The 18,487-nt window shown below is 66.1% G+C and overlaps 2 protein-coding genes across 3 annotated transcripts; both read right to left on the bottom strand.

Moving 5' to 3' along the window:
* Positions 1 to 5,522: 5,522 nt before the first annotated feature.
* On the bottom strand, positions 5,523 to 10,274 carry DHX58 (DExH-box helicase 58). 2 transcript variants are annotated; one of them, XM_054224094.1, is made up of 12 exons: positions 9,957 to 10,274; positions 9,636 to 9,837; positions 9,334 to 9,524; positions 8,978 to 9,220; positions 8,633 to 8,759; positions 8,361 to 8,543; positions 8,017 to 8,273; positions 7,737 to 7,886; positions 7,296 to 7,457; positions 6,779 to 6,969; positions 6,431 to 6,527; positions 5,523 to 6,167 (listed from the first exon to the last, which is right to left on the bottom strand). In XM_054224094.1, the coding sequence occupies exons 1-12, from the start codon at positions 10,143 to 10,145 to the stop codon at positions 5,988 to 5,990; spliced, it is 2,172 nt and encodes a 723-aa protein (XP_054080069.1). In that variant the 5' UTR covers positions 10,146 to 10,274; the 3' UTR covers positions 5,523 to 5,987. The 2 variants fall into 2 exon arrangements, with proteins under 2 accessions (XP_054080069.1, XP_054080071.1); XM_054224096.1 differs by having other exon boundaries at positions 8,978 to 9,094; positions 9,957 to 10,271.
* A 1,218-nt stretch (positions 10,275 to 11,492) lies between these two features.
* On the bottom strand, positions 11,493 to 17,959 carry KAT2A (lysine acetyltransferase 2A). The gene is made up of 18 exons (XM_054224093.1): positions 17,615 to 17,959; positions 16,456 to 16,579; positions 16,217 to 16,362; positions 15,777 to 15,866; positions 15,485 to 15,666; positions 15,033 to 15,224; positions 14,787 to 14,893; positions 14,539 to 14,646; positions 14,319 to 14,455; positions 13,974 to 14,182; positions 13,765 to 13,891; positions 13,322 to 13,432; positions 13,096 to 13,239; positions 12,715 to 12,829; positions 12,568 to 12,604; positions 12,351 to 12,414; positions 12,060 to 12,144; positions 11,493 to 11,826 (listed from the first exon to the last, which is right to left on the bottom strand). The coding sequence occupies exons 1-18, from the start codon at positions 17,855 to 17,857 to the stop codon at positions 11,633 to 11,635; spliced, it is 2,415 nt and encodes an 804-aa protein (XP_054080068.1). The 5' UTR covers positions 17,858 to 17,959; the 3' UTR covers positions 11,493 to 11,632.
* Between the last annotated feature and the right edge of the window lie 528 nt (positions 17,960 to 18,487).

Below are 18,487 nucleotides of genomic sequence, written 5' to 3'. Positions count from 1 at the left end.
GAATCGCAGCCCTCAGATTTTTTTTTTTTTTTTTTTTTTTTTTTTTTGTTTAGCGCATGAAATTTTCTTTGGGAATTTTCTGATATTGCAGCTTGTGCCCGCGGGTCCCCGCCGTCCCCGGGGCTGTGCCGGCACCCGACGAGCCGTCCCTGGGTCTCACCCCCCCGCCGCGCTGCACAGGCCAAATACAGAGACTCACCTAAAAAATGGCAAGAAAGAGAGAAGCAAACCCGGCTGGCAGCGCTGGAGAAGGGGGTACCTGCAGTCTCCCCCCAGCTCTTCCTCCCGACGGAGCTGTGCCCTGGCCTCGGCCCCGGGTGCCGTGTGCCGGGATCAATCCCTGCCCCAGGGACAGCGGGGCTGGGATCACGCATGGGCTACGGGCTGTAAATCACTCGGGCTTCCAGTAGCTGAGGACCCGCCATGTCTTTTGCCACACAGCCCTGGGACGGTATTTTTAGCCCGATTTCCTAGAAAAGCGAGGTGCGCACGGAGGGGCAGCATCTGCCCACCCAGCGGCGCCTGCCCAGGACCTTTTTGGCCAATTTCAGCCCATTGACTGGTCTTAGGGCACGGAGGTTCCCACGAGTTTCCCTGAAAGCCGTGAGTCTGGAAAGGCAGGAGAAGCAGGAGAGGAAGGAAAGCCTTCCCTGGGGCAGGGGACCAGGCGGTTCGGCCCCGGGGCCGTGGCTCGGGGGAGGCAGCTGCAGGGAGAGGAGCCGCGTCTCGCCTGCACTGCCGCTGGGGATGAAAAGCCATGAAAGCGTCCGAGAGACCTGCAGGGAGCGAGGAGATCTGGGCCGAAGAGGCCACAGGGCTGTGAATCCGGCTGCTCCCTGCCACGCTTTGGTCCAAAGGGATGTGGAGCCTCTGCTCTGCCCTACCCCCAGCCAGAGCCGCGCTACGTCCTTTTATCAAACACTGCGGATTAGAGGGTTTATTTCACTTTTTCTGTAGCGGCTGAGAGGGCAGCGCTGTGCCCCGGTGCTGCCAGCGGCTCCTGCGATCGCAGGTGGGGAGGAGGCTCGGGCTGGGAGCTGGCAAGTCCCCAGCACCGCAGCCATCGGAGCGGAGCTGCGTCACCCGTCCCCTGGCTCTGGAATCGGAGCCGTTGGGAAGACAGATTTGCTTTCGCACCTGCAAGGCTGTTCCATGCTCTGCCGTCCACAGCTGAGCCCAGGCTGGCAGCGGCAGTGGCAGGGAGGAAGGTGCTGGGGCAGCTCGGTCGCTGCCTGGGGGGTTTTGTGCCCTCCTTGGGGGGGACATTTAATGACTGGCTGCGGCCCCTGCCCCAGGCTGGAGGGCAGCTGTGCCCTGCCAAGGGAATTGCTGCCCCTGACGACATGTACCCCTTCACAGCTGGACAATGGGTTGATCTCATCCAGCTGTGGTGGCATCCACCACCCCGGGCACAGGCTGCAGCAGTTACACGAGTGCCCCCCAGCAGGGACACCTCTCCGAGCCCCCCCCGGGCACCAGCAGCCCCTGGTCTTGGCATCCCCGTCATGGTGCCGGCGGGGACTCATGTGCGACAGAGGCGGCGATGTCCCCGCAGCGCCCCGGGCACATGCCTCCCCATGCCACCGGCGCGGCTGGCATCGCCCGGCCACGGGCCAGGGAGCTTTTTTAGCCTAAGCAGAATAAAACCACAGTGATTATATTTCCTGCCTCCCCGCTTGGGACGGGAGGGAAATTGTTTGATGCTAATCCCCTTGTTTAATCCGCCGGCAACCTGACATGCTAACAGTCGAGATTAACTCCCGGCGGGGAATCGTTAGAGGAGCAGCCGTTGGTCGTGGGGACGATGGAGCAGAGCAGGACGAGGACGTCCCCGCGCTTCCTGGGCTCCCTCGCCCTGCCGGCACAGAGGAGAGGGGAGGCAGGAGCCGCGTGGAGAGAGGGCTTTTGGTTTTCAGGATCGAGTTCCTCCACGATGAGCAGTTTTCACCAGGCTGGCATTTCCTCTGGTACAGAAAGGGAGGCTCCAGCTGTCCCAGGAAAGGTCACCTCGGAGGCTGACGTGCTCCCAGGCTCCAGCAGCGATACCACGCGGCAGCGAGATTTTCAGATGTGCCTGGGAAGCAGAATTCAGTCCCCCATCCCCCTCGCCCACGGTGCCACCGGATTCATCCTGCCGCTGCCCAAGGCTGCATCCCTGTGGGATCGGGACCCCCAGCCCCGGGCACCCGCGGTCCAGCCAGGGCATGGCTTTGAGAAACGCACCCAGGGATCCTCCTCCAGCTGCTCTGCGCCCTCCTCGCTGCGGACCCGCACCTGATTTTGAGTTTCAATTTGTCTGACTTTATCTGCAAGCCCTCCGTTCTTATTATTCCTCTCTCCGCTAAGTTAAAGAGCCCTTTGATACCTGGCAGTTTTCTCCCTGGGAAGGTACTTGCACACTGTAATCAAGTCACATCTCAGGCTACTTTTCGATAAGCTGAACAGATTGGGCTCTAAGGCTCTGCTAAACACCCAGCCTCGGGAAAGGGCCAATCTGAGGAGCTGCCAAGCAGAGTGGAGCCAGGGTTTTGGTTTTTTGGTTTTTTTTGTTGTTTTTTTTTTTTTTCCAGCTGGTGCATTGAAAGGTGAATTGTCGCTTTCTTGATGCACTGACGATAAATGAAATGGGCTGTATAAAAATAAATCGCCGCATCGCCCTCGCTCTGGAGAGCTCTGTGAGCGCGCGCGCGGCTGCCGGAGGCGCGAAGGGTGCCGGGGGAGGAGGACGCGGGCGCTGCTGGGGCTGTGCCCGTCCCCTCGCCCAGCCCTGCCCTGGAAGCCCACCCGCGAAAGCGCAGCTGGAAAACACCTTCGCCGCACTTTTGCCAGCCAAACTTGCTGCAGCAGCTGTTTGCTGCGGGGCTAATGGTGCCTGTCTCCACTTACAGGTGGGGAGTTATGGTGGCTGGGAACGTAAGTGCTTCGGGGAGCCGGGGAGCTGAGATAAGCAAAGATGCTCTGAGCCACAGGCTTAAATCCAGAGGTTATTGACAGGAGATTTGTCAGTGTGCCAGACCCAGTCCAGCAGCCCTCTCTAATGCCCGGCTATCGACAGGGCACTTGGAGCGATGAAGTGGGGTTTCAGGCTGGTTTAATCACAGGACAAGCCTGGCTGGCGCTGCCCGAAGGGCCGGGGACCGCTGTGGTTCTCTGTGGAGGCACGGGCACGCTGCGCCATGGGGAGGAGAGAGCGGGGTGGCACAGGGCAGGGGGCAGCCCCCTTGGGGGACCCCGGCCGTGGGCTGGGGGGGGGAGCAGAGGGACCCCCCTGGCCAGGGGGTCTCATCCATGGCGGGAGGACGAGCAGTGCAAAGCAAAGACGTGGTGCCAGTGCACGGGGAGAGCCTGCCAGGAGCGGGCTGGGGCTGGGGACACACTTGGGCAGCCCTGTGGCAGCTGAACCTGGTCAGACGGGGATTATCACCCTTCCTGAGTCCCTGTGGCTCTGAAGCCGGTTTATCAGCACGCTCCAGACCCGATCAATGTGGGAGTGACCTGCATGGCTGATTGGAGGGGAGCAGCCACTGCCCCTGCCCCGGGCTGAGGGATGCAGCGACAGCGCACTCGGAGGAGGCTGCCCTGCTGCCAGGGCGGATTAATGGGGTCTCAGGGATGCGTGTCCCTGTGCCCTGACACGGGCTGGCCCAGCCACAGGCAGCCTGGGGACTTGGCTGCATGAAGCTGGCTCTGAAGGACACCGGCCAAGGTCGCAGCACCAATTGCTGCAGCTCAGCTGCTCCCTGCCGCCAGGCCCAAGGTGACCGAGCCCTTGGGACGGAGAAGTCAGACAGGGCTGGGGCTAAAGCAGAAATGTACAAGGAGGAACAAGCAGACCCACTTGCAAAACCCAGAGTCCCACAGAGTGATGCTGTCCTGGCCCTGTACCCCATGGGGTCAGGTGTGCCCCCTCAAAAACAGGCAAGTTTGGATCAATGTTGCAGAAATTCTGGTCTTGGGCACCGAAGTGGACAACCAGATCCATCTAAGCTGGTGAGGGATTGTACCACCCAGTACTGTGGGCACCCATCAGGTTAACTCACAGCCTGGATTCTCCGAGCACAAATCAGGGCAATTTGAGCTTTACAAAACGATCTGGGGTCCCTGCAGGAGGGATTCTGCCTGGGGAGAGGTAGGAGAGGCCATTCCAGCCCACAGAGAGCTACAAATAACTCAAACGGCCTCATTACCCAGTTTCTGATGAACAGGAGTTTGATTTCATGTTTCCCCGGGGGCTAACTCCACCTGAAACTGGGCTATGCCTCATTACGGCGGAAGCAGTTGCCTTCAAAGTCAGGCTGGAGCCACACACTGTTCCAAGCACCCGTCCTGGCTGGAGGTAACTGCCAGCAGTGGCCCGCGGCCAGGAGCCCCGGTGGCCACAGCCCTGGGCTACCGCACTCCCGGGGGTGGCTGCCCAGGGAGCGGACGGATCGGGGGCAGAGATCGCTGCGGGACATCCCGGTGTCCCCGCCTGCGCCTGCCGCCACCGGTGCCCGGTGGAAAAGCCGCGGGAACTCCTGTGCCCCGCAGGACCGGGCTGGGAGCAGGGACAGATCGCGGCCTCCCCGCATTCCCCGGAGCGACCCGGCGCCCCCCGGGAGCGACCGCGCCGCTTACCGGAACGGGAGATGCCCGAGCCGGCGCCGGATCCCGCGGGGAAGGGGCGCTCACGGAGCGGCGGTTGCGAGCGCCGCAGCGCCCCCGACATCGGCCAGGCACCGGCCGAGCATCCTCCCGCCAGCGGCGGCGCCCCCGGGTCCGTCCCGCTGCCCCGGGCGCCCCCCGGCTCCCCGGGTATCGCCCTCCTCCCGCCGCCGGACCGGGCCGGGGCTTCCCTCTAGCGACCGCCGGCGGGAGAGCACGGCGGGGGGAACGCCGCAGCATCCCGGACCGGCCGCGGAGACCCCGACTCCCGGCACCGAACAACCCCCTCCGCCGAGGCCGGACCGGGGTCCTGCTGCAAGCCCTGCGGCTCCCGAGGCCTCCGCGGCTCGGAAGGAAAGGGTCCGGCCAGCCCTGATCGCCCGCGGCGGCTCCAGCTGAGCTCCTGGAGTGGGGACGGGGGACCATGAGCTGCCGGGGCAGGGACACCCAGCCCCTTCCCCGAGCCCAGCACCCAGGCAGGGTGACTCCATCTGCACCACGCTGGGTGCCCCGGTTCAGCCCCAGCAGCCCTTTCATCGCTGCCAGAAGGTCAAATCCAGCTGTGTTCCTGTAGGGCCGAGCCGACCTGGAGGGGTTGAGGCTTATTCTGGGACGGGGGAAGGTTTGGTCTTGGGGGGGTGGGTGATGTGGGTCGCTCAGGTGGGCCTGCAGGGAGGGGTAGGACTGGGGCAGCCCCACACACGTGACCCCAGGCACTTGCATGTGTCCCCCCCCGAGGACCGCTGCGGTGCCAGCACAGTGGGATCTGGCTCTTCATCGGGCGATGAGATGGTCCGGCTCCGGTGCGAGGGCTGTCCCACATCGAACCTGCCTGCGCACAGCGAGCTGTCGCAACGAATGAAACTGCCAACGCTTCCTTCCTTCCCAGCGCACATAAATATTTTTAATGGAGGACCATCAAACTCGCAAAGCAGGCGGCAGGCTGCCCGAGAAACACTGGGCCGTGTCCCGAGCCCATGAGAAATGGCTGGTTCACCTGGCAGGGTGGCTAATTGGCTGTGGAGACACCCCCCGAACCTGGCAGCACTGGGGGGCAGGAGGGGACGGCAGCGGCACGAGGAGAAGCCGCCAGCGGGCAGGGAAGGGTCCGGGTGCTTTCCCATCCCCGTGTCTTGTCCTTTCTGCGTGGGCACAGCAAAGTCTCCTCCTGCAGTCGCGGGCTCTGGCAAGGGATGTGCTTGCGGCAGCTCAGTGCAGTGAGGAAAAGAGGAACGAGCCTTGGCTCTCTGTCTGCACAGGCCTGGAGGGAGGGTCCCACGCCAAGGGTGAGGGGAAGGGTCCCACTGTCCCAGAGAATAGTCCTCTTCTGAGCACAGCCCGTGCTAGAAGGACTGGCCATAGGTGCTGGAGCAGTACTCCACGTAGTCAAACTCCTTGACAGGGAACGTCACGGCGCTCCACTTCTTATACTTCCTCTTTTCAGCCGGTGTCTCCACCACGAAGTTTTTGATGCAGAGGATGGGCAGCTTCACGTGCCGGTAGATCATCTCCATTCCCCAGTCCTGTGTGGGCAAGGGGGGGACAGTCACAGCATCCTCTGCGGGACCACGCACACCCGGGACGGAGGCAGCTCCTTGCTCCCAGGGTACGTCCCCCGTTGGAGCCCGTTGCCCGTGTCCATGTCCCACACGCGCAGCAGCACGTCACACGGGCATGTGCTGAAGGGAGATGCAGCTCCAGTCCACAGCTGGGAGCTGGGGCACAAGGCACGGCCCCCCCCTGCCCCTCCAGCGCTGACGCGGTCTTTGCCGCGTGCCGCACTCACCTGGCTGCACTCACTGCACACGATGCGGCAGCCGGGCTCCCAATCCTTGAAAGTCCGCTGGAACTGCAGCTTCCCAGCGGAAACTCTGTAATACAACCTGCACGGAAGGAGCCAAAAGGCGCTCTAAGGACAATGGTCTGAGGGACAGAAAGAAACAGGGGTGTGCGACTGTAGTCGCACAGTCCCACAAGGCCCCCGCGACCTCCCTGGACCGGTGTCCCCAAGAGCGAGCTGGCAGCAGGCTGCTGCCACCCCCTGCCCGTCCTGGGTGGAGAGTGCGGCAGCTCCAGCGAGTGACGCCGAGAGCCGGGCTCTGCCCGCTCGCCCCCGCCAGCGCCTGGCTCCTACCCGAAGTTGGGGTTGACGTTAACGTGGTGCATGCCCTCCACGGTGCGGAGGTCGCTGCCGCGGCACACCGCCGTGTTGCAGTTGACGCAGTAGAGGTAAACAGCATCGGGGTCATGCAGCTGCCGCCTCTCGCTGATCCTGGCCTCCTTCATCAGCCAGCTGGCAACCGCCACTCGCTGCAGCTCCCTGATCTGCACGGGGGGGTGGGGGGGGGACGGGACAGGACGGTGGGGAGGACGGGGGTCAGCACAGGGCAATGGGCACGGGCAGACAGCAGACACGGCAAGATACGCGGCCGCGGGGAGATGCGCCGTCCCGGAGAGCGCGAGCAGCACGGCAGGGTGGGCAGAGCAGGATGAGCAGGACAGGATGGGCACGCGCTGCCCCGTGCAGGTGATGCTGCCCCGAGGGGAGAGCAGGCGGTCAGAAGCAGGGTGCAGAGGGCTGTCCCCAAGCAGCAGACGCGGGCAGGAGCTGCCTGGCCCTGCTGGTGCCCAGGGCAGTGCCCAGCGCTCACCTTGAGGCGGTACTCCTGCTCGGGCATGGCCTGCACCGCTCTGATCGCCCGCTCCATGAGCTCCACGAGGTCCTCGTTGAGCAGCTCACGAGAGACCTCTCTGCTGTTGGCTTTGGCGAGGACCGAGTAGACGCTGTTCTCGGCACGGGCACGGCCCCGGGCCTGCAGCGGAAGGGACAAACGCTGCGGTCAGCGGAGGAGGGAGACGGCCGATCCCCCCTGCCTTTCCGTGCCACCCCGCGAGGACGGATCCGCTCTCCGCACCCTGCTGCGCCTCGCAGAGATGCTCTGCCAGGGGCTGGGCTCATCCCCAGGGAGCTGCCAGCGGGCACGGGGAACGCAGGACCCCCCGTGTCCCACCCCCACGGCTTTGGGGCATCCTGGCAGGCTGCCCCCGGCATGGGGCCGGGCAGAGCAGCCGGAGGGAGCCCGGGCAGATACCTGCATCATGGCGATCTCGTTGGTCATCAGCCCGTAGCGGACCACGATGTTGCACTGGGGGATATCCAGCCCCTCCTCGGCCACGCTGGTGGAGAAGAGCAGGTTGAGGGCTCCCTCGCGGAACAGCTTGATCACGTCCTGCTGCTCGTTCTGGGCGGGGGGGTGGAGAGGGGGCGAAGCTTCAGCAGCTGCGTAGGGCTCCGAGGCCCTGGCAGCACCCGCGGCACCCACAGAGTGTGCGGAGAGGGGCAGCCCCGGCTCCTCCCCACCCTCCGCTCACTTGCGTCATGTGCCTGGTCTGGTTGCTGTAGCCGGCGCCGGTGAGGACGGCAGCCCTGATGTGCTGCCCGCGGAGCGCGGCCGTGTCCTGCAGCCAGCTGAGCAGGCTGTGGGCGCTCTGCCGGGTCTTGGTGAAGACGATGCCGCGAGAAGCCCCCAGGGGCTGGAAGTGCTCCCGCAGGATCTCCTCCAGCTTGCCCAGCCTGGGGTTCTCATAGCGCCGGTCGCCGGCGAGCGCCTGCAGGCCCGTCCTGTTCTCTGCGCAGGCGAGCGGGGCATCAGAGGGGCTCCCTGTCCCCCCAAACGCAGCCAGCACCAACCTCCCCTAGGCCCCCCCCCCGTTACCCTCAAACGTGGCGGTGAGGAACTGTTCGGTGGGGTCCTTCGTGTCCCGCTCGGCGGCGTAGAACTGCTGGAGGCACTGGAAGGCGTCGATCATCCGCACCGTGTCGTTGATCAGCAAAGCGTCGTTGTACTTGCGCAGGTGCAGCGCGCACACCCGCGTCTTGCGACAAAACGTCTCTGCCGCTGGCGAGGCACGGGGCACGCCGCGGTCACCGCCTGGCACCGCGGCTGCCGGCTCTGCCCCACCACACCTGCGGCTGCCACCGCCTCACCTCTCTTCTCCAGCTCCACGATGCGTTGCTCGTAAACCTGCGTGCCAAAGTCCTGCGGCAGGCCCGGCACCTCCATGTACTGCTGGATCCGCCTCATCATCATCTTCAGCCGCTCGCCAAAGGGGTCCTGGGAGCAGAGGGGGGCTCAGGACCTGGGGAATTGGGGACATTGCTCCGGACAGCCTCGGAGGTGCAGCCCAGAGCCTGGCCCAGCGTTAGGGGATGTTTGCACAGTGGGACCCAGAGGGTTGCAGGATTCCCCTGCACCAAAGCACTGGGTCAAGCGGTTCCTCAGCGTGGCTTGTGCTAAGGGGATGGAGGGACTTGGCCCCTGGCCGCCCTCACCTGCGCTCTCTCCTGGCACAGGTCGTACTGCTTCCTGGGCTGGGGGACGTGGCTCTGCAGTTGCTGCAGCTCCTCCTGCGCTGACATGATTTTCTCGGTGTCCAGGTTGGCGCAGATCTGAGAGGGCGAGACCCCGCTTCCAGCCCTAAGCCCCAGCAGCCCAGGGCGACACGCCGCGTGGTGCTCGCTGGCACCCCGGCGAGTTTGGGGATGTCCCCCCCGGGCCACCAAGCTGCCCAGCGCCTGCACACAGGGTTATCAACACCCAGCCCAAGGGATGGCCCACTACACCCCAGGGGAAGCTGTGCCCACGGCATTGCACCCTGTCTCAGCACAGGACAGGGCGCAGGACCCACCTGCAGGATGTGCTCTACGGCCCCCTCGAAGGTGGTTGCCCCCCCGGTGCCAGGGGACGCCGTCAGGCCCAGGACCTGTGGCAGGTCCTGCTGCCCGCTGAGCTTGCGCTGGAGGTAAGTCAGCATGATTTTGTTGTAGACGGCTTCCTTGTGCGTGTGGTGGCACTCATCGATCACCAGCAATGAGAAATCTGCGCCGGGCGAGGGAGGGGAGCGGGGTGAGCCGCGGCGGGGGGCTCGGCCAGGGCAGTCCCACCCCAGCCCAGCCATGGGGAGAGCAGCACTGGGGGTCCCGCACCCACCCGTCAGCTCCACGCGCGTGTCCTCCTCCCCACTGGCCAGCGCGTTCTGCAGGATCTGGGCCGTGCAGATGACGACGTCGCTCTCCTTCACCGCGCAGGCAAAGAAGGTCTTGTGGCTACTGTCCCCGCTGATGGCTGTCACCCTGAAGTCCTTCTGCAGCACGTGGAACTCCTTCTTGGCGTGTTGCTCCACCAGGTGCACCTGCGCCCCCAGACCCCCCCACCGCCGCTCAGCTCCAGCCCGGGACCACTGACCTGGGGGACGGCGGGTGACCGGCACCCCGTCACCACCGGGGCAGGGGAGGGGGTTCGGGGGGGCACCTTGTTGACCAGCACGACCACCCTGCGGCCCGGCCGGCTCTCCAGGTGCTGCCGACAGACGTGGACGGCGGCCCGGGTCTTGCCGGCGCCCGTGGGCAGCCAGACGATGCTGTTGCGGCCGCGGAGCGCCGGCCCCACCGCCTCCCGTTGGTACCCCCGCAGCTCCATCCCGCTCCGCCGCTCCCCCATCCCGGGCCCGGCCGGGAAACGAAACTGCGGGCGGCGCCTCCTCCTGCCGGAGCCCCAGCGAGGGGGGATCCCGCCGGCCGCAGCACCGGGACCTGTCGGGAGCCCCCCCCAGGGAGCCCCGGCCCCGGACACAAAGAGAAACCGAAAGCTGGCGGAGCTCCCGCAGCCCCGGTACAGTCCCGTCCCCCCCCCCAGCCCCGACCCCCGCATCCCAACCGGCCCCTGCTCCCTGGCCAGCCCCCCAGGGCAGCACCGCACACCCCAGTTCATCCCAGTCTGTGCACCCCCGCCCAGCGCAGGGGCTCTTAGCATCCCCCTCCCCACGACCTGCTCCTCTCCCTCCCACCCCCAAATACCCCCCCCAGCACCCCAGGCTGCCAACACGCCTGGCTGCGCTGGGGGGCCAGGCTCCAGGATGGAGCTGAGTCTGCACAATGACGTTTATTTAAAAAAAAAAAAACAAAAAACAAAAAAAAACCAAAAAACAAAACCAAAACAAACCCCAAACAAAACAACAGTCATGTGGAATGGGTGGCGGGGAAGGGCTGGAGGGGGCTGGTCCCACCTGGCAAGGCCAGCGAGCCACAGGGCATCACCAGCACCCCCACGGCCATGGCAGCACGGGGTAAGGCAGCGGGCGACCAAGCGAGGGTGGGGGACAAGTCAATGCCGGGGTCAGGCATCCCCCGGCCCAGCACCCAGGCAGGCGTTGGGGGGCAACAGGGCCTGCGGGGTGCAAGGAGAGGGCAGGGAAGGGAGACGAGAGCAGGAGCCAACCCCACACCCAGGGGCAGAGCAGGGGAACGGGCATCCCCCTGCCCCGGGAGCCGGAGCAGCAGCCCCGGCCAGCCCAGCCCTTACCACCCCCCTGGCCAGGCGAGGGGCAAGCCTGGGGGCAGAGCTACCTCCAGAAGCGGGGAGGGGCGGGAAGAGCCGATTGAGGCAGCAGGAGCTGGGGGGCACAGGGGCAGAGCAGCCCCCCACAGCAGGACCCTGGACCACGAGCAGCATCTCTGCCCGCAGCCCAGGGCAGGCAGGGCTGAGCCGTGCCCTACATTCAAGAAGAGGGGCAGGGGCTGCCCCTGCGTGGACGGAAGCAGAAAACCAAAGCACTTGTGTGCCCCTGCCCTGTCAGGGAGAGCCGGGGCAGAAGGCACAACCCTGGGGAGGAGGGAAGTGCTGGTCCCGGGGGGCTCCTGGCCCCCAGGGAGAGGCAGGACCCCAGCGCTGCCCCTGCCCTGGGCAGAGCCCCATGAGGCAGCTCCAGCCCTGCTGCTCGCACGCCCCCAGGAGAGGCAGCCAGCAGCTCGGGGATAAAAGCACCGGGCACCCCCTGCTCCCCTCACACCCCCACCACCCCCCAGAGGGAGGGCTCAGCTCCCCCAGGCTGCTCAGCAGCAACAAACCCTCCAGCCCACGGAGTGGGGCCAAGTCCCACAGGCGGCCCTGTCCCTCCTGGGGCGGGGGACAGTGGCAGGCCAGCTCCCCTACTTGTCGATGAGCCCCCCCTCCTTGAGCTTGAAGTAGAAGAACTTCTCCAGGGTGTTGGCACACTTGCAGTAGTCGCTATCGGGCGGGTTGTACTCGCGGCAGTTGGTGATGATGCGCTGCAGGTCGGCGATGAAGAGCTTCTTGGTGACGTAGTAGCGGTTCTTCAGGCGCTCCGTCATGGTTTTCAGGTCTGGGGGTAGGGAAGGGTCAGGACCGCCCCCCCCAGGTCCCTGCTCCCCCCCAGCCATGGAGCTGGACACTGACCAAGGGTCCCGAATTATCCCTCTCTTCTGGACCGTCCCGGGGCTCCCAGCATCCCGACACCCCCAGCCACGACACCCCCTCCCCAGCATGGACGCCCTTCCCCAGACAGGGGGTCTGCAGCCCTCCCTCCGCCATCCTGCCCCGGGCACAACCACCTACCGATGGGGAAGCGGATGATTTCGTAGTAGTCTGGCGCCTCCGACTTCTTCACCGGCTCCATGAATGGCCACGCGCTAGGGTGGGTCTGGGGAAAGGGCCGGGGAGGGGCAAGTTACAGCAGCGAGCGCAGGCAGCCCCCGCACACAGGGGTCCTGCTCCCCCTGCGCCCGGGTCACCCCATCTCCCCCTGAGGGCAGAGCCTAGGGGGGACCTGTCCCAGGGAACGCAGCTCCGAGGGCTGCCAGGGGGACGGACACCCTGGAGCCGAGGGTCTCCTCCTCCTTCCCGCACCTTAATCTGCGCCAGGAGGTTCTTCAGGGTGTTGTAGAGCTGGTCCGGATCCTTCAGCTCTTTTCTGCAGGACAAAACCAGTGCAAGTCACCCCAGGGCGGGCAGCCTTCCCCCAGCCCAGCGCTGGGTCACCGCCGGGAGCGAGGAGCAGCCTGAGCCGAGCCCTCGCAGCCCAGCTGCCGCAGGACACCTTCCCCCTGCCCAGTGCAGCACTCACCCCTTCTCCTTCCCCAGCGGTTTCCAGCCCGTTTCTCCTGGAAATCAAGGGTAAACATCACCAGGTCTGCCCCACACCCACGGGTGAGGGAGGACGGAGCCCTCCCCGCCAGCCAGCCCTTCCCCGCCAGGAGCCGGCAGGACTCACGGATGCCGGGGACGCTCTCGATGGGGATCTGCCGCACGCCCTCCTTGAAGCAGGTCAGGCCAGGGTAGACCTTGCGGATCTGCGCCTGCTTCCGCTCAATCAGCTTCTTGATGATCTGCGTCAGGGTGGAGGGGTTGGAAGGGGGGAGGGTGAGCAGGGATGCTCCGGGGAGACAAACCGTGACACGGGACCCCACGGGGGTCCGCAGCCAGCCCTGGCCACCATAAACCGCAGCGTCCCCTCTCTGCCCCGACAGCCTGCTCCCAGGCAGTTCAAGGGCCAGTTCCCAAGGGCTGTCACATCCCCACACTCTCCCCGGCCTTCAGGGGCAGAGGGGGCAGTGCCCACCCCACCGCCCCCCCTCTCCCCCGCAGGACGTACCTCCTTCTGCTTCTTGATGATGTGGGAGAGCTCGGTGTAGGGGATGCGGGGGTTCAGCTCACACTCCATCAGGGTCGCCCCCTCGTAGTCCTTGATGTAGCCCAGGTAGCGGCTCTTGGGGACCTTGATGTCCTTGGAAAAGCCCTAGGAGGGAGGGGGCAGGTGTGGGGGGGAGGGATGGGGGGCAGGAGGGCCGATGGGGGCTGCCCCGGGGGAAGGAGCCCACCTGCTTCTTGAAGTAGCCGATGGCGTACTCGTCCGCGTAGGTGAGGAAGTAGAGGATGTTGTGCTTGATGTGGTACTCCTTCAGGTGGTTCATCAGGTGCGTCCCGTAGCCCTGGGGGAGCCACCGTGAGACAGGGACACACCACCCCCCCACCCCCCGAAGCACCCCCCAGGCAGACAGGACACACAGCCCCCCCTCGCACCCATGGACACGGGCAGCTGAAGGTGTCCCAGAGCAATTGCTGCCGCTTGGGGGTGGCTAGTTATGAGTGAGCCTGGCTACCCCAAGGGCTGGGACCCCATCCAGGCTCTACCAGCTACAGCGAGGCCATCCTGCGCCCCACCGCCTCGGCTCCTCCCCACCCTGCAGCCCCCCTGCTCTGGGCTGCCAGGGACCCCCATGCCATGCCATGCCATGCCCACTGCCCGCCTGCCCGCTCCCACCTTCACTTGCTCGTTGGACGTGACGGCGCAGAAGACAATCTCCGTGAAGCCCTGGGTGGGGAACATGCGGAAGCAGATCCCCCCGATCACCCGGCCGTCCTTGATCAGCGCCAGGGTCTTGTGCTTCCTGCGGGCAGCACGGCCGAGGGTGAGAGGGGGAGCCCCCCACACAGCTCCCCCCCCTCGCTCCCCCCTCCCCAGCCACGCACGGGTCAAAGACGAGGCGAGTGATGTACTCCTTGGGCATGCGGGGCAGCTGGTGCGAGAAGACGTTCTGCAAGCCCACCAGCCACATCAGGATCTTCTTGTTGGACTTCTGCGAGAGCGAGTTGCCGATGACGTGGAACTCGATGATGCCGCGGCGCTCCTCCAGCCGCGCCGTCTCGTCCCGCGCCGCGTTGGCCGACAGCAGGCTGGTCTGGTGGTGGTGGTGGGGGGGTGTTACTGACCCCCGCACACCCTCCCCAGGAGGGCCCCAGCCGGGCCCTGGCACACCAGGAAAGCAGCGGGCCCTGGAGAGCACCGGTGCCGCCTCAGTGCCCTCCACCCCATACCTCGGGGCCCAGCATGGCAGCGGGGTCCGTGATGGTCAGCATGACCTCGTTCACCAGCTCCATGGGGATGTCTCCCATGACGCGGATCCGCTTGGCGTCCTCCAGCGTCAGGCTCTCGGGCAGCTTCCGCTTCTCCCCTGGGAGCGGAGCGGCACATCCAGCACCCGGAGGGACTGGGGAAGGTCCCAGCTCCCTGGCGCCGGGCACACTCCGTCCTTACCTGGCAGCGGCTCCGGGGTGCTGGCGTCCATGCTCGCGGCAGAGCTGCTGCTGCTGAGCTTCTTGCTGAAGAGCGGAGTGGTGGGCACAGCGACGGTGCTGACCGCGGCTGGAAGAGACCCAACGATGCCCGCGACTGCCAGCAAGCAGCTCGCCACGCTGCAGCAGCCCAGCCACCGTCACCGGCTCACCCACACCTCGGTCCTTTATCCTACACCCCTGAGCTGGGGGAGCTGCTCCCCAACATACCCGGGCGAGACACCAGCTGGGCACCCTCTGCGGCCGGCACGGTGAAATCGGCCTCCCAGATGGGAGAGTTCTCACCGTAGATCTCCTCCTCCAGCATGGACAGGAACCTGGCGGGGAGCAGCGCGTCGGTGGCGAGCCCCACGCAGCCCCACAGCTCCACACGCCATCACGCACGGTGTGCGAGTGCCCCGAGGGAGGAGAACCCCCCCGATGGCACAGCAGCCATCCCCGGCATCGGGCACCTACTTGGGGAAGTGGGTGAGGATCAGCGTCCGCTTCTCCGGCACCAGCTTGTCCTTCTCCACCCGGAACTTCTCCAGCAGCTGCCGGCGAGTGACCGTGAAGATGGACTTCAGGAGGCTGCGCCCGAAGACGTGGGTGGTCTCGTAGCGGGGAAGGCTGTCGCAGCTCTGCGGCACGTGGCAATAGCACAGCCACCTAGGAGACAGGAACACGCTCCAGTGACGGGGCTGGGACCACTCATCCCACCTGGGAATACACTGCTGGGAGCAGGGATGAGGGCAGGGGGTGTCCGGGGGGGTCACAGCCAATGTTATTTGGAAGCAGCCTCCCCACTGGCCGCTTGCTCTCCTCGCCTGGGAGCGCTGGGGAGAGGTGAAGAGCCCGGGAGCCAGGGGTCAGCCCCACGGGGCAGGCAGACCCCCGGCTGGCTGGCTCAGACCCCCTCGCGCTCTCACCTCGTGTAGTTGACCTTGTAGGTGGCCACATCGTCGTTCTGCGAGCGCTGCCGGAACTGGGATGGCGTCTCCAGCTTCCAGTAGTTGAGGCAGAGCAGGAACATCTTGGAGAGCTCGTACATGGTCTGCCGCTCCTTGGGTGGCAAGTGGCTGAACTTGTACTGGACGAAGTTCAAGACTCCCTGGGGAGAGAAAGGGGCGGTGGAGGGGCGCCAGGTGCTGGCCCCCAAAGAGGAAGGGGACCATGCAAGAGCAGCAGAACGGGACAAGTCATCAGTGACAGCGGCCTCACCTGCTCAATGTTTGGTTTCTCAAAGGGGGGGCTCCCCAGGGACCCCTCGACCACAGGCTGGCTCATCTGCAGGATACACTTCCGCAGGAGCTGCGGGGACACCGTCGGACACGGTTACCGAAGTCCCAAGAACCAGGCACACGGGGAGCGGTGGAAGCGGCAGAACTCTGCCGTGGGGCTGCACCGATCTGCACAGCCAGGGAGGTGCCAGCATCCACCTTGGAGCACGGGGAGAGGAAACCTCTCTCCCAGGGGAGCTCAGGGCCAGGAGGGCGGTGGCTCCCAGGACAGGGTCGGTGTTTCAGGTCTCTGGTTGGGCTGGCGGGACGGGTCACAGCCCCAGCTCCCAGGGGAGCAGGCAGAGGACATGGTGGGACAGCAGCCCCAGCTCCCCGGCAGTGCTGAGGGACCCTGTGCAACGTGCCCAGCCCCAGACGCACCTTGAACAGGTAGAAATACACCTGCTTGGTGTCCGTGTCCTCCTCCTTGTGCACCGACATGAAGAGGTTCTCCACGTCCACCACCATGCCCAGCAGCCGGTTGATCTCCTCCTCCGAGACGTTCTCCAGGTGGGACACGTGGTCCGCTGGGGTGGAGAGAAAGCCGCAGTGAGACCGGGGGGGTCAGCCCTGCTCCCCCTCCCCAGGGGGGTCCCGGGCACCCGGTGGGGGGGCATTACCCAGCGCATGGCTGCAGCTCCGGCAGGGCTCGCTCAAGTTGGTCACCGGCTGCTGCAGGTCCATGCGGGGGGCGGTGGGAGGGTTGGGGTTCTTCCAGCCATTGCACTTGCAGGCGTCATTGGCCTGGGAGGAGGGACAGGAGAGGGTGTCACACAGCAGCCCATGCACTGTCTCATGCCAAGGCTGCCGCCTTCTTCCGCCAAACAACTCCCCCCATCAACAAAGCCCCCTCCGCCCATCCCACGCACCCCAGCACCCAGCTCTCCTCAGCACCCCCCCTGCACGGCCCAGCACCCCAACACTCTCCCACATTTCCCCCGTGTGCAGCCCCAGGATCCCGCAACCCCTGCCCATGGATGTCCTTGCACCTCCCTTGCACAGCTCTGCACCCTTCTCCTCCACCCCCCGGCCATGCACGGCCCAGTGTCCCCCTCCTGCACCCCCTGCCCAGCCCAGCACCTCTCTCTTGCATCCCCACCCACGCACGGCCTTGCATCCTCCTTCTGCACCCCCTGCATGGCTCGGCACCCCTCTTCTGCAACGCCCTGCCCGTGCACATCCATCCTTGCACCACCTGCCCAGCTCAGCATCCCCCTCCCACTGCCCCTGCCCATCTGTGTCCTTGCACCCCCTCCTGCACCGCCCAGCACCCCCCTCCTGCATCCCCTGCCCATGCATGGCCTTGCATCCTCCTTCTGCACCCCTGCCCAGCTCAGCACCCTCCTCCTACAACCCCCTGCCCATGCACATCCTTACACCGCCTTCCTGCACCCCTCTCCTGCACCCCCCAACCCACATGTGTCCTCGCACCCCCTGCGCCACCCAGCACCCCGCTCCTGCACGGCTCAGCGCCCCCTTCCTGCATCCCCTGCCCACCCATGTCCTTGCATCCCCCTCCTGCACCCCAGCACCCTCCTCCTGCATCCCCCACCCATGCACGTCCTTTCATCCCCCTCCTGCACCCTCTCCCCATCCACGTCCCTTCATCCCCCTCCTGCACCCTCTCCCCATCCACGTCCTTTCATCCCCCTCCTGCACCCCCCGCACCACCCAGTGCCCTCCTCCTGCATCCCCCTCCTGCACCCCCCGCCCGTTCCCGCCGCAGCACACTCACACCCCCCCACACCGTCGGTTCCTCCCGGTGCCGGTGCATCCCACCTTGCACGCCGAGAAGACCCCCAGCTTCTCCAGCTTCTTGCCGCGGGGGAACCCCCGCACCTGCGCCTTGCGCTGGCTCGCCCGCTGCTGCTGGCTCAACCCGGGCCGCGCCGGGTCACTAGATCCCGCTCCTCCTCCTCCTCCTGCCGCCGCCGTCCCCCCGCTTCCAGCCCCACCGCTCCCCGCCGCCGTTCCCGGGCCCGGTGGGGGCCGCCCGGGCTGCGCGGCCTCCGGCTCCGCCATGCCGGGCCCGGCGTGCGCTCTGCGCTCACTGCGCCTGCGCGCCGGGCACGCCGGGATCGGTAGTCCATTGCGGCGGGGGGGTGAATCCGGCGCTCCCGGGGCCGGTTCGCGTCGCCCGCAGCCCCGGACGGGAGCGTAGCTCCCGCCCGGGGCTGCGGGCGGCGCGAACCGGCCAAAAAGGGTCGAGGTCCGGGCCCGATGGCGACCGACCGCCACAAGACACCCTCCCTGGGTGGTGCTGGCGGCTTGGGACCATCACTGCCCGGCGGAGCCGCCCCTCCGGTAACCGGTACCGTGCCCGGTTCGGCGGTGCTCGGTGCTGCACGGGCGCGCCGCGCAGCCGCCTCCAAATATGGACTGCGGTCACGCCCCCTCCTCCAAATATGGGGCGAGGCCACGCCCCTACCTCCTGCGCCCCGCCTCCTAAGTGCAAACACGAGTGTTGTGCCACGCCCCCTCCTCCTAATATGGAGTTTGACCACGCCCCTGTTTGGTCATATGCCCGCCTACCCCGGGAGGGATCAATGGAGTGGGACCGCCCCCGCATGCCCATTTATGGTAGCCCCCGCCCATTTGGCTGCTGGAGGGGCGTGGCTTGGCGGCAGGCTGGGCGGGGAAGGAGCGGGCAGC

This window comes from Rissa tridactyla, chromosome 19 (genome assembly GCF_028500815.1).
Source record: "Rissa tridactyla isolate bRisTri1 chromosome 19, bRisTri1.patW.cur.20221130, whole genome shotgun sequence".
In the NCBI taxonomy this organism is placed as follows: domain Eukaryota; kingdom Metazoa; phylum Chordata; class Aves; order Charadriiformes; family Laridae; genus Rissa; species Rissa tridactyla.
Note: the sequence above shows the minus strand (reverse complement) of the source record. Positions and strands in the feature narration are given on the sequence as shown.

What these genes read in the sequence shown, in the direction of transcription:
- DHX58 (XM_054224094.1), bottom strand. Translation starts at nt 10,145, where the DNA reads ATGGGGGAGCGGCGGAGCGGGATGGAGCTGCGGGGGTACCAACGGGAG. An exon ending in ACGAGATCGCCATGATGCAG is followed by an intron (nt 7,458 to 7,736) that starts GTATCTGCCCGG and finishes CTTCCGCTGCAG; the next exon opens with GCCCGGGGCCGTGCCCGTGC. An exon ending in TGTGCAGTGAGTGCAGCCAG is followed by an intron (nt 6,168 to 6,430) that starts GTGAGTGCGGCA and finishes TTGCCCACACAG; the next exon opens with GACTGGGGAATGGAGATGAT.
- KAT2A (XM_054224093.1), bottom strand. Translation starts at nt 17,857, where the DNA reads ATGGCGGAGCCGGAGGCCGCGCAGCCCGGGCGGCCCCCACCGGGCCCG. An exon ending in GAGCTGCAGCCATGCGCTGG is followed by an intron (nt 16,363 to 16,455) that starts GTAATGCCCCCC and finishes TCTCCACCCCAG; the next exon opens with CGGACCACGTGTCCCACCTG. An exon ending in CTGCCATGCTGGGCCCCGAG is followed by an intron (nt 14,183 to 14,318) that starts GTATGGGGTGGA and finishes CACCACCACCAG; the next exon opens with ACCAGCCTGCTGTCGGCCAA.